Raw genomic sequence first — 14,120 nt, forward strand, 5'->3', positions numbered from 1 at the left:
CATACATAAAAGTTTAAAATTAATATAATTTGACAACAGTTAGTACATACTTAACTTTTACGTTCGATTATGTATCGCGTCCTCTATAAATATACTAAGTGGTTAGTAGAAAGGTTACTAATCCACTACAATAAATAGTATATAAGAACTGGTCTAGCGCTTGGGTGCACGTGTACCTTTGTGGGATGAAATAACGAGATGAGACAAAATTTTTTTTAACTATAAAATTTGCTGTTTCTTTGCTATATATTTCATATGCATATGATTGTACTCGGGGTCAAAAATGAATAAGCCCAATGTCTTTGAAATGCTGTGTTTTCACAGAAAAGAGAATACATTTCAGGTTAGACACAGGTTCGAGTCCCTGCAACAAACTCAAACTTTTATTTATAAAAATGCGCTATTATTAAAAACCGACTGTACGGTGACATCTATTAAATGTAAATTACGATATAAATACTAGTTTATAATTAATTATATGGATGTCACCGATTTCCAGACTTTCAGTTCAGGACTTACTACTTTATGTCTGATTGTCTAACCCAGTTGGCACTGGTTTACCATGTTGTAACACATTGGGCTTACGCCTGTTAAGTTGCAAGGGAAAATTGAAAAGAAAATATATATAAATCCCAAGAGTAAATTGTTCATATGCATTTGAGAATTTCTTAAGCCTAACATACTTTATACGGTATGTATCGATATAGAACTCTCAAACCGGAAAAAAATGTAGTACTTTTGACAATACGGAATAATTCAGGCTAGCTCATAACTGAGATAAATACTTAATACAGCGGATAGTCGTCAATGCCCTTACATAGAGAGATGACGCCCATAAAAGGAAAATTATTATCTCTCTCGACTTTGTGCTTTATGAATCCTTTCCTGATAAATAAATATCAATATAAATTATAATGATTATAATTCCATATTCAGGTGAATAAAATCAATCTTAATAGGCATTGCTGTTCTATAGCTCAAGATGAATTGAGTGGGTTAAGGGTGATTATTGAAACTCAGTCTTATGGAAGAAAAATGCTCCACATAGCAGACACATTCCAACATCCGTTCTGGAATCACAGTATACATATGTACGTACATAGATCAAAATATTTCTTTGTTCTGAATGAAGTCTGCTTCGTCGAGAATATGCCGCCTCGGGAAGAAAGCGTTTTTCGTAACGACAACAAAAACGTTGACTTCGACTTCCGAGCAAAAATAGAGTACGTCATATACGAAAGGATGAAGAGCGGGAAAGAGAAAGAAAAAATGTGTGAAAACACATGTCGCCCACGAAACCGAGAGTATGTGCGTAGAGTACGGCGGAAGAAAATAACCAAACGAGTCTTACGACCGACTATTTCAGTTTGTTCTAATTGGAGAGCGCGCAGTGTTGGGTGTGTGCCACCACCGCCTCAATGAACACTAATCAGAAAAAGACGAGAAAAGTGAATTCCTGACAGTAACAGAATTTAATGCTTGAAGTACATGTAGCGCGAAAATTATAGTTGCATAGTAAACAATGCATATAATTAGAAAAGTGTTTATCTTTGGACTTTTAAAAACTCACCTCGTGATCTCTGTAGAATGGCTCCCGCAGGTTCTCCGGAACTCGGTTGTTGTAAGCCTTCGACAGCACCCATTTCACAGACGCCCTCTGCTTCGCCTGAAACGCCAAAAAATATATGTAAAAAAATGTCAATAGCTACATTTTGTTTTCTTTTTAACAATGCCGGTTTTAACCTACGCGAATTTGCTAATTCGCGACGCCCACCGCAAATTAAACGTCGATCTGAGGAAATATTTCACGACGATAAAAAAATACGCCCCTGGCGACGATGGCTATCTAGTCTATAGAAATTAAATTATATTGCACGAGACACTGTTGCGATAGATTGTAAAATAGCCAAATTCGTAAGCTATAATTTTATGTAAATGCGAAAAGACAACAGTAGAAAATGAGTTTTCACCATAACAACGATCCATAAAGTGTGTCAGAGGGAGTTTTAAGAAAATGTATGGCAAACTACCGATTAAAACCACCCATTTTTACAACACATAATAAACGAAAAAATATTTTAAAAGAACCATCTATTGAATCAGATTTGATTCAATCATATATTCGTTTAAGTAAGACTCTACCAAGAAAGAGTTTCTCATCGTTTCCGACGACTTACGTTTACGTTCCATCACGTAGCTTTTAAACATGACAGATCCAACTTCAAAGAGTATTTTAATGTTCTTGTTTCGTTGCTATCCCATTATATGATCTCTCTTTATGTAGTACCGCACAAAATAATATTAAAATAAACGATTCCTAAACTATTTTTAAAACGAAAAAAGTCGGATACTACCTGTTTATTAATTAATACTTAGTAAGATAAAAAATAAATAAATAAGACCCGGCAATATATCACATGAACATAAACAACAATATAGTTACACTAACCTTCGAGTACCGAAACCTCGTTAATGGCAAAGAGGACCGGTATGGGGTATCTATTAGCCCCAATCAAATTTGATTATTTATATAAAATATTTTTCTCTTTTGAGCTCCTTTTTTAATTGAAAAAACGTCACATAACAGTGGAATTTCGAATTACGAGCAAATTAAAAAAATGACTCGATATACGAACAAACAAAACGTATTACGTAACTTAAAAAAACTTGATCATTAATTTAGAAAGTATGTATGTACCATTTAAATTGCTATTACTCAATTTTAATTTTCCCCATTGAAATGGATTAATGGCATTTCAATGGAAAACATTGATTTTACATACGAATAATTTAGGCAACAAACTCCGTCAAGGGACCACTGAATTTCTTAACTATAAAGCGGTAACTTTGCCGAAATAGCGAAAGCTCTCGTGCGGTGAGCTCTAACGGCATGAAATTTGCATAGTTCTTACGTCTGATTTTTTTATAGATTTTTCAGAGTAAATTCCATCATGAGCTATGGAGCTTTTAAAATATCTAATTAAATACGCAGCGTAAGGCTACAATTTATTAATATTTAAATTTCGGGTGTAGCCAATATGTGTTTGATTGATAATCCAAAGAGGCGACAATCGATATTTTTGTTTAATTGTGTCATTTGGAATACAAAAAAAGAGGTGTAGTACAAAATCGTTTGGTTCGTTTGCACGAGAAAATCCAGTATATCATAATTGTAAAAATGGATATACAGTAGACCCCCCAATAGCACGTAACTTTATGTATGAGTGATATAATATCTCACCACACGCGCCTGATTCATACGTACGTATTGCAAAAAATTGTAAGAATATTTTACGGTTCCCCAACTACACGTCCCCAATTTACCGTGTTATGAGGAGGTCTACTGTACAATGTTTTTAATCTTATTTTTCAATCTGTCATGCGTTAGCCCAATGCGTTATAATTAGGGATTGCAATATTACCGCCATTTTTAATACCGGTATTACCGAGAGAAAAAACTGTCAATATCGGTATTGGCAGTTTGTTTATTTTTAATCATAACTATACAAATGTATGTATAATGTTTTGTCATTTTTTAAATCTATATTTGCAATCTGTCAGGCGTAAGCCCAATGCGTTACAACTGGAGATTGTAATAGTACCAGGATTTTTAATTCGCGCTTGAAACCTTGAATTTTTGCTGATGTAAATCGTTATTAATTATTTAAGTAACGTATTTTTATTTACTGTTATATTATTGAGCTTAAAGCGTTTTAATGAATCATAATATGATAAGAAGCAGGTAATAATCAATTTTAGTCATCGTGTTTCGTACATTTCAGAATAATAATTCATTTGACGAAAAATGTCATTATATAAATATTAAGCAGTGTAGCGAAAATTTTATGATTTGTTAGTCAATGCTTATTTTTTGATTCTAGATTTACTGTTGTAATGACCGGATGGTATTATTCTCGCATATGCAGTCAATTATATTTGTAGCGACGTTAAGTTATTGTCATGAACACATTCACGCGAAGAGAGAATTTGAGCAATAAAAAAATAAATTTGGAGAAAGCGTTTTTGAATATTTTACTCAATTTTTATTAAAAGCATATTCAGGATTCAAAACTTTCAGACATAACGCGATCCTACGATCAAAATTAAACAATATTATAAATATGTTATACGCCTAACCCAAATACAGGGTTGCCAATATGCGATTTGAACAAACGCCTATAGAAACTTTCTTTTCGCTGCGAGTAACTGTATTCATTTGTGTCACACGAGCCATAGTTTGAATACCAGAGGCACCAGTAATTATTTTCCCACAAAAACCCGAACAAATCCGCTATTAAATTCGCATTTCGAACGCTATCCACCGAAGCGGTCACGCCCAATATTAACAATAACAATTTTGACATCGGACCTCTGCTCGTAAACAAGCTCGCAGCAACCTATAAATATCTAAATGTGCATAATAATGTAACGCAATAAAATGTCTTAGTTTGGAAGACGCCTCTTCCCAAAAACGGAAACCTGGCGGAGTCTGCAAAAACACGCCATTTGCATTATGCCTATTCTAAACACGTTTGCATGTCTGGCGGATTTTGACAGTGTGCTTTGCATGATGATTAAGCTCTTGGATTCACATAATTATTTTCAATAAAAAAAGAGTGCGACAACCCTATTAACGTAAACATCGCATTATGCATTATGTAATTTCAAACATCAAACACAAATGCGAAATGATTTCACGCTATATATCAAGGGAATCTTCTAAGTAAACTCTTTTAATGTGCGAGACCGATTTGATATGCACGATGTTTTATGTTACATTATGTAAACGCTTAACAAATAGAAAATTATGTTAATTTATTATAAAGACAAATTTAAGGGGGTCTACTATTACTAATTTGTATAGGTAAAATATTACAGTTTATTAGAGCAATTGTTAGAATTAAAACTGTTTTGAGATGGAAATCGTGAGATTGGTTGCACGAGAATCATTTTATGCTAAATTTGACATGATTACACTGACAATAAATTAATGAGGTGGTCCGGTAAGCACCCACTGCTAAGCAAATTACCGAGAAAAAAATCTAAATTATGGTTATTATAACACCATCATTAATAAATTACATCACTAACGTAAGCCTATAATTTAAAGTCATATCATAATTCAACTGTAATAAGATGCATTAAAAACAAATTAATTTCATACTAATAGTGTAAATAATATTAATATTCGCAACCGTGTAGCATAATAATTGAAAAGATGTGACATATGCGCGGTGATAGAGACAGGTCATCTGCCTGTTTAATTATTTTTTATTTGGTAATAAATGCATGCCAATAAATTATATCACTAAATAATTTCAAATACACTTAATTAAGCATTGTTTAAAAAAATAGTTTAGTATTTATATTTTGTTTTAGATGTTAACAAATAATATAGTATATTGTTTTTGATCAGTTTATCAGTTAAATATTATTTAAAAAAAATGTGAATTTTCTAAATATATTATATTTTTATACTGTGATTTCCGTTGATTTTTAACCGGATATAATACTGGTTTATACTAATAATAAGAACTATATAAGTCTATACGTATGTATATGCGTATGGGTATATTTATTTATAACTGAAAAATTCACATTCACTACAACATTTATATATAACATGTAAATAAATAATGATAAGTATGTAAATTAATATATTAATATACATTGAAAAGTTAAAATCGTATACTTTTACTTGCACCTGCCAGATTAATTACATTCTCACTGGTAAAAATATATATATCTACCGCTGAAAATATTTTTAAGATGTTGAACTTGCGTGTTCATATCACGTCGGAGTCGCCACTTTAAGGCTATCTAACCATAAGGGGTGTGACCTTGCAGCCAGAAAGACGCCGTTAGAAACTGATGATAATTTATTAGTTAATATTACTTATATTGCGACAAACTATAGTGGGCGAGTATCGTTATTTTCCAAACGGTGGATGGTTCTCAGAAGTCTTGTAGCTGTGGCAGCGACAGTGGAGTAGGCTGGTTCCTCTCTGGTTTCAGGCCGTATCTAACCGTGTCTCCTCTCGGGCCGTGTCTGACTTCTCAATGGAGACCAGCTTTAAGTATTGCAAAGCTCGCTGACGAATCACAACCATGCAGCGACACCACCCACCCAATTGTAGCACTTGTTTCTTTATCCAACGAAATAAGTATGCGCCTCTAGAAATTGACGTTTGCTTAGTGGTTATCCTCCTGAGGTTAAATGGTGCAACGGAAATATTGGGACTTCTCTGTGCCCGTTTCGCAACAAAAAAAGCTTATTTTTTCTGGACGTTACAAGGGCTTTTGTGTGATCCTATCCTTTACACTCTATTTCTGGTTCATCCTTATTATAACGGATGATCATCCTTGGTTACGGTAATTACTGCGCGAGTTTCAAGAATAAGATCTCCACAGATTCAAGACCTTTTATATTTCGATTTAATTAAATGACATGCATTTTTCTGGCCCAATTCAAGGGGGGGGCCTCCACCTGCCCCCTCCGCCAAATGACGTCCCTGCACTGGGATTCGTCCATCACACACCGGTGGGCAATATTTCTTATTTTGAGAATCTATAATCTAAACCTTTGTTTTTGTAATTTTCTCGAGGGCCATTGCTGGATCTCCATATCACAATTTATTTTTATAAATTTAGTAATTAGATCATTTCCGTTATTACTTCTACCATCTTTTGAATACGTTTTAAAAAATCCAGGACAATTTGTACTGTGTGGTAATTGCCAAATCATTGCTAGATCGCAAGCGACAAATCATGTGGCACCCACACATCATACATGAAAATCATTTTAAGACCGCAGGTGTCTCACGGCCATTGATTGGTTGATATCCATCTTTAACGCAATATCTCTGGTATTTTGACGGGAGTCAGCATCAATAATTGCCTTCAGCTTATCATCATCAGTGGTCAAAGATCTACTCGTGCACATCATAAATGTTTTTAGTGGCCTGTATTGAGTATGGTATTTTTAAAACTAAAAAATAAACAGTGTCTAATAAGCCGTTTTTCATTCACAAAGAAAATGCGGTACTTATAATATATAATACGACTAATTACGCATTACCTAATATTATATATTAGTTTTAATCAAACATGTTCGGGGATACACGTTGAGTCATCGTTTTTTTTCTTCAAATGAGTAACAAAATAGACTGCGTCATAATCAGTGTCTATACATTAAAGTATACATTATTTTAGATTTTAGACAAAAAACTGTCAAAACTAGTCGAAATATTCTTGAATGTATTTTATTCAATGTTAGGTAAAAGAATTTTAATAAAAATATCAAAATATAGTTTTCACGAATATAGCATTTAATGCTTTACTTAATTCTTTCAAATATCAAAGAAACAGAGACATAAATTCCTTAATTACTAAAGAAAGAAATATCAAGACAAATGTTTTAATTAATTTACGACAAACATGTTAATTAACATTTGTATTAAAATAGTAGACCCCACCGAAAAAGTCAGCAATGAATAGCAATAAACTAAGATTTTCGCCAACACACTTTAAAATGCCATCAAACATGGTTGGTTTATGTTTATATGGCGCTCATCCACCACCACAAAAATAAAATATTTATAGACAATCATTGTGTACACACTCTCTCGAGAACCATTTCATCTTTGGATCGATTAAAATACAACATTAGCCTCTACTCCGTCCACCGGCTCTCCCTGCATTAACCGACCACTTCAGACGGTGATTCAGAATGCACGGACCACGAATCAAAGCGCATCTATAAAATGGGTCGCAGACGTTGGCGATGTGGAAAGACACTCAGTGATCGGAAAATCTAGCACCTGGGTTACGATTAGACGCCGACGTTCGCATGCAGCAAGTTCACTGACTCTGCTAGTGATTTGGAAGTCAGTTGGATAATCATTGGAAAGAAGATTAAGCATTTCGTCTTGAATAACTATGTCATTCAGTGGTAAATTATCACGTAGACAGATAGTACCAGGGAGGGATTTGGGAAGTCATACACAAGTCAACGAAACGCTTTTGGAATACATAAAAAACTCAATAATAATACACAAACAATTGACCGTTTTGGTCATACCATAAAGTGTGATTGCTGATTGCGACGATGACTGAGCATGAATCCGGTCCGTGGATCTATATAAGGAATGGACGACGGTGACGACTACCCATTCGTGCTGCGTCTTCTAATAAGCAAAACACTAGAAGACACGGTACGTGCATACAACACCAAGAAAAATATACAAAACCACTTCCCATGGGAGTCAAACAAAAATCTACAAAAAAAAGTAATTGTAAAAAGGAAGCGGAAGCGGAGAGCGCTGAAAATAGTCACAATGGGAATAGTCCAGCGGCGGTGGAACTTTGAAAAGTGAAATGGGAAACTTGAAACGTGAGCAAACAAATAAACGACGGTATGCATAAGCATTCTACACCTTCGCGGTCGAGCGTGTAACGATCAATGCTAAGATTCATAACATGGTATAAACAAAAGTGGTAAGAACAAAGGGGTGAGCGTCAGATGCGAGTGGATTGGAATAAAATGGCGTGCCTTCAAACATCTGTCTAGAAATACGACGAGCGGAACTGGAGAGTACATTTTGGATGAAAGGGCAGAGTGAGCTTGTTTATTTATATACTAAGTTGTTCATAAGCGTCTATTAGTATTATAAAATTCAATGTACACTTGTCTTTGCGCTAATGACATGCGGAACTTTGATACCAACCCAAAATCGATTCAAGTGTCGCCTTAAATCAATCAGAATCATACTCGGCAGACCGTGGAAGTAGACAATAAAAAATGTAATTTTGTATTATAAACCATAGACGGGACTAATCGCTAGTCTAAATATATTAACATTAACATCTACTTGACCTAAGTTTTGTAAAGCATTTATGAGAATGATTAAGTTGTGAATCATTTGAACAGCCATTTCATAATAATCTTTTGATAGTCGAAATCCTATAAATTTCGAAGAAAGAATCAGATACATTTCTGAAAATATGTAGTAAATCGATATTTATAGTAGTACCAAGAGGCTTGGCAAGCGAAAGGTTAGCGAGGGAAATGAATACCCTAGTAAATCCCATTGTAAGTGAAGTATGAGCATACATTTTAAAGATAAAAATTTAGATGAAGGTTTTCGGTACTTTTTCTCCAAATAATAATGTTCAGGTATAAATCGTTTTGTTGAATCTGAGCACAAGTCCAATTATTAACCATTTCAATGCCAGACGATTTTTCCTAGTATAAGCTTGAACCGTCGAACGTTTTTATATTATATAAATAATTATAATGTACTTTTTTTTAAATGCAATAAAATAATAAGTGAGCAATAATAGTTATGATGTTATCAAAACTACTTGCCACGTGACTGTCCAATTTAAAGTTTTATTAATTAAATTATCCGGGAACGCACGCGCATAGTCAGCCGCGACCTTAACAATTCTAGTCAATAAAAAACATCAGGATACCGCAGATAAGCTACTCCACGATCGTAGAGTAGTCGCAATACGACCCAGATTCGCAAATCAAAACAGCGGATTGACCTAGGACAGCCGACGACGTCTAGCAATTACATTGTACGTCTGAAGACAATCGAAGGTAGCGCAATTATACGTGCGTGTGTGTGTGTGTGTCAACAATGGTCACCGGGACATTGATGATGTCACCGTCGTCACCCCGCCCACGCGGTACCACACCAGGTGAACCGAACAACCGACACCTCCGCGCCAATCACCTCACCGATGGAAATATAAATCACAATACGAATTTTGAACTTGATGAACAAGTGTGACCCACTTCGCGAGGATGCAGATAGATCTCGCGAAGGTCGCAAGACGCACCGCATCCGAAAGTGAAATCTCAAAAGAAATTCTAATAGACAGGTTTTCGAGAGACCGGTCTCGGCTAATAATAACCACTCTCGGACGTCGCTGTGCATCTGTTAAAAGTTTGCGATGGGTGGAGAGCTCTAAGTACACATTGAATTGGTCTGGCCTGCTAAAGAGTCCCACACGAGCAATTGCCCTTATTGAACAAGTGAATGAACGCCGTTAAAAGGTCAGAGAAATTTCAAGATCTCGCCAAAAATATCATCTTGCATCGTGCCTTTCAATATATTTTTTAAATTAATGTGCTACTCGATTGTCGTAATAGTGAAGTTTGCGTTATCCACAATTTTATTTTACTACCTATTAACATCAAAAATATACATATTTTTATTGATTTTAATGATTCGTTTCCTTACCGGTCGTTCCCACTATAACGGTGACTGTTCGATTTACGTACATGAAACATTCAAACTAAATTTTGTCCAACGAGGAATCTCAATTTTGAGGAGCCGAGAATTCGCGTCAAAAGTAATAAAAACGTGTCATCCGTAGTGTGAACGGTCGATTTCTGTTAATTATGCTATTTTCAACTAACTTGAAAGCTGAAATTGTTGCTAGTTTGCTTGTTATTAATCGCAGTGAAGGCTGAATTTTAAACACTGTTAAAATAAACAAATAAGCCCCTTACCACACTAATTAAAACGATTTTTATTTAGGATAGTTTAAAATTATGTAAAAATAATAATAATAAAAAAAGACAAAAAATAATGCCTTCTTATAAAAGTGCCATAACCAAATATGGTGGTAGGCAACTTACTATTAACAAAAAAATATACACAGTTAGCTTACTTGGGAAATGTACCAGCACAATAGACGAACTGTGAACTAGGTTCGAATCCCACATGAACCTTTGTGCTTTTCAGTTTTTATCGTGAAGATTAAAATTAATGAATAATATAAATTATAATTCCGATCGATCATCTCAGTTTAAGGTTTCCTAGATTTCCCTAATCTCGCGGATGAATATCGTGATGATGAAATAAAATTTTCGTACATATGAGATATAAAAAAGGCTCGTATTTTTTGAGTCAGAATTTACATATTTTTTTAAATCTTCCGTTGTAACCTGATAGGCGTAAGCCTAATGCGTTACAACGGGGTAAATCTGTACCAACTTGAGTAAGTCAATCAGATATACTGAATACCTACAAGTAAGTACTAACCACCGGCCAAAATGGGAATCGGTGACATCTATATTAATAATTATAAAATATTATGTGTAATATAATTTATATTACTGCTTTATTTTTTAATAATAATAATGGATGTCAGAATTTGTATTAAATGGTAAAAATTACTTTGACAGATCGTCAGAATCATTTTACAATACTGTTAACGCTGAGGATTGATACAACTGTCATTCGCATGTCGGCATTTCATTATCATTATCAAGTTATTTTAGTGCCATCTTGTTTGGTTCGACTCGCAACATTGTCAAATGTCAACATAACAAGCCACGCGTTCTCTGATTATTCTCGTGCCGCTGCGTTTGCAGAGAATTTGATAATAAAATAAGGATGGAATTTGTTTTGGCGTTGTGCGGATTTAAATGTAAATTAAATAGCTAGAACTAAATTACTTACGATCGGTTTATTGAACTGATCTTTGCGTCTTGAAACAACAAATACAAAAACGTAACACGAACTTCACAAGAACTTGCGACGCATACCTGTTTTTGAGACAAGCGTTGAACGATAATAAAGGGTGGACCTTTCCAATATTTTGTTTCGTTCAACGAACGAATTCTGTGAATTTCGGTCATAATAGACACCGCCGAAAAACTATGTTTTTTGAAGGCGTAAAAGCATTTTTTTGTTGAGAAGAAGCGTTTCATTGCCTCGCATTTCGAAACAAAAAAGATTTTGGAGCGGCACTAATCACTCTGGTATATTGAAAGAATAAACGACATGCGTTGCTTAAGCGTAAAAAAATTCATTCTAATATTTTTTTTCAAATTTCATTCGAGATTGCATAAGCGAATATTTTTCGAATATTCGATCAAGTATTCAAATATTCATATAATTGAAAATCGGGCGAATTAGCTCGGCCTAGTCATTTTGACATGAGATTAGAAAGAGCTAAGAGAATCTAATCTAAGTAATATGATATTCGAATTCGCTCTATTGTACTGGTAAAAAAATCAATAATCAAAACAGCACAACGCAATTTTTTTGAGTAATTTAGTTTTACAAATGCCGAAATACAGATGTCACAAACGTTTGGGATATTTTAGTTCTAAGAAAAATATAAAATGTAAATGTTCAGGGCTGTTCAATGTCATTGTTGAAACTAGCATATAATTTTATACATACATTTTTGTACAGAACCAGTTCAAAATTCTTCTAGTGTAATTGACAAATCTGCAGTTTTTGCTCACTTTTAGGATACAATTTTTAGGTGTACCAATGGTTCGATTCAGTATCTAGATATTTTGTAGGAAGAACATCAAGACTATAAAATATTTTTGCATGAAGTAATGTGCGTGAGACTTTAGAGTACCAAATAATCTTGGTGCAAGGGTTATTGAAAACGCCTATAGCCTAAACTTCGTGCATGCTGCTAAGGTGAGCAAAAAACGAATGTCAAGAACCGGTCGGGAGAAAGCAGACGACCGGTCAGCGTTCGGTTTGCTTGGAGTCCGCATGCGAAAATCGAACGGTGCCCAAGGCGGTAAAATCTACACAGGAAGAACATCAGCATCTTCCTAAAATTGCATCGCATGCGGAACCAATCGACCGTTAGCTACGGAATGCAAGCGCACGTCGCTCAAAGCGCCTTTCCCGGGAAAAATTCTCCAACACTTCCATGTGTGTGCATCTAGTTAGCCTTCAAAACCATCCATTAATCTGATTGATTCCAATACATGGGTGTGCGCCTTGACCGCGTAAACAAGGCAACATCGTGCGGATTTCCTCAAGATCTAAAATGGAATATGTGCATACTTACACTGCTGCTACTGAAATTTATCGAACGAATAATGTATGTAAGTGTGTGTGATCGATGAAGGAGAAACAAGAGATGATTGCGATCTCGACGAACGTGCGCCACTTTTGAAATTTGAATAATCGCCACCAAAATCGGGTCAAATGAAAACAGCATAAGCAAATTCAACGCGCCATTGAATACAACTGATCAAAACGCCCGAAATGTGTGTTAAGTACAAATACTCTAGAAACAAACGCAAATAAGTTATAATAGCACGAAGTTACTACAACGCAATTGAAACACCACATTTTCTAAAAAGCCTGTCTTAGAATCATATGAACAGCAAACTAAAATTAAAACGTTTTTGGACTTTTATAAATATTTGTTCGATTATACGCCTCATCCTATATACAATACTAGTGTTTGGTTATATTTGTCTATCGTATGATACTTCTCGAAACAATCTTTCACATGTAGATATGATTTTGAATTACGTCTTTAAACATCTTCGTTTTCTTTCACCAGTTTTTTTACATAATAAAGAATTTACTATATGGAAATAGTAACTATTTGATAAGCCACGCCTAGTCCACATCGAAACAAATTTTCATTTCATTCGGTTAGGTTTGGGTTTGAACAGCAAACGAAGGTTTCGCATCTGTCAAATTGAGTTTTAAAGATATTTTAGAGCAGCATATAATTTCACTAGCACCTATTAATTAAATTATATTTTCGCTACTAGAAATATATATCTACTGATGAAAATGTATTTGGACAAATTGGCAATTGAAGAGAAATTATACAGTTGAAGAAACCAGACATTGATGTCATTCATTACATTTTTGCAAAATACAGAATCTTTCTCCAGTTAAAAAATAAGCTATTCTTTAAGAGCAGGAATATGTAAAATAGGGAGAAAAATTATTCGTCTATTATTTAATTGCTTGACGAATTCTAAGGACCATCGCGAATCCATTAAATCATTAGAATTGATTGAAGAAATTGAAAATTTATCATAAAGATATTTCCTTATGCCTTACAGAGAGTAGTGTAAGAAAACCAACATCTTAGGGATGAATGGAGGAAGAATTCAAAATATTTTAATCGATAAGCAAGAGAACAAATAATTTACAGTGCCTATTTGAAGGCTTATTGTCGATTAAACCAACATCAACACAAAACGAGAGGAATATTTCCACGGCCGAAATTTTTTTTTAAAAAAAAGCGAGGATGTTTGATGTGTTTTTTGAAGGGTTATTTTAAGAATAATATGTAAAAATGAATCTGCAATACTTTACTGT

At 34.4% G+C, this 14,120-nt stretch overlaps 1 protein-coding gene across 30 annotated transcripts in view; it reads right to left on the bottom strand.

The window, feature by feature from the left end:
* The window catches only part of Patronin (calmodulin-regulated spectrin-associated protein patronin), an 82,017-nt gene that overhangs the window by 48,579 nt on the left and 19,318 nt on the right, over positions 1-14,120 (bottom strand). For all 30 annotated transcript variants that reach the window (XM_088203511.1, XM_088203509.1, XM_088203498.1 and 27 more), the window contains exon 2: positions 1,571-1,666. In XM_088203511.1, coding sequence (XP_088059637.1) covers positions 1,571-1,666 — 96 coding nt within the window. The remainder of the gene's footprint in view (positions 1-1,570; positions 1,667-14,120) is intronic.

Source organism: Plectrocnemia conspersa, unplaced genomic scaffold (genome assembly GCF_051122295.1).
Source record: "Plectrocnemia conspersa isolate PC_06_02 unplaced genomic scaffold, ASM5112229v1 ptg000014l, whole genome shotgun sequence".
Classification (NCBI taxonomy): Eukaryota; Metazoa; Arthropoda; class Insecta; order Trichoptera; family Polycentropodidae; genus Plectrocnemia; species Plectrocnemia conspersa.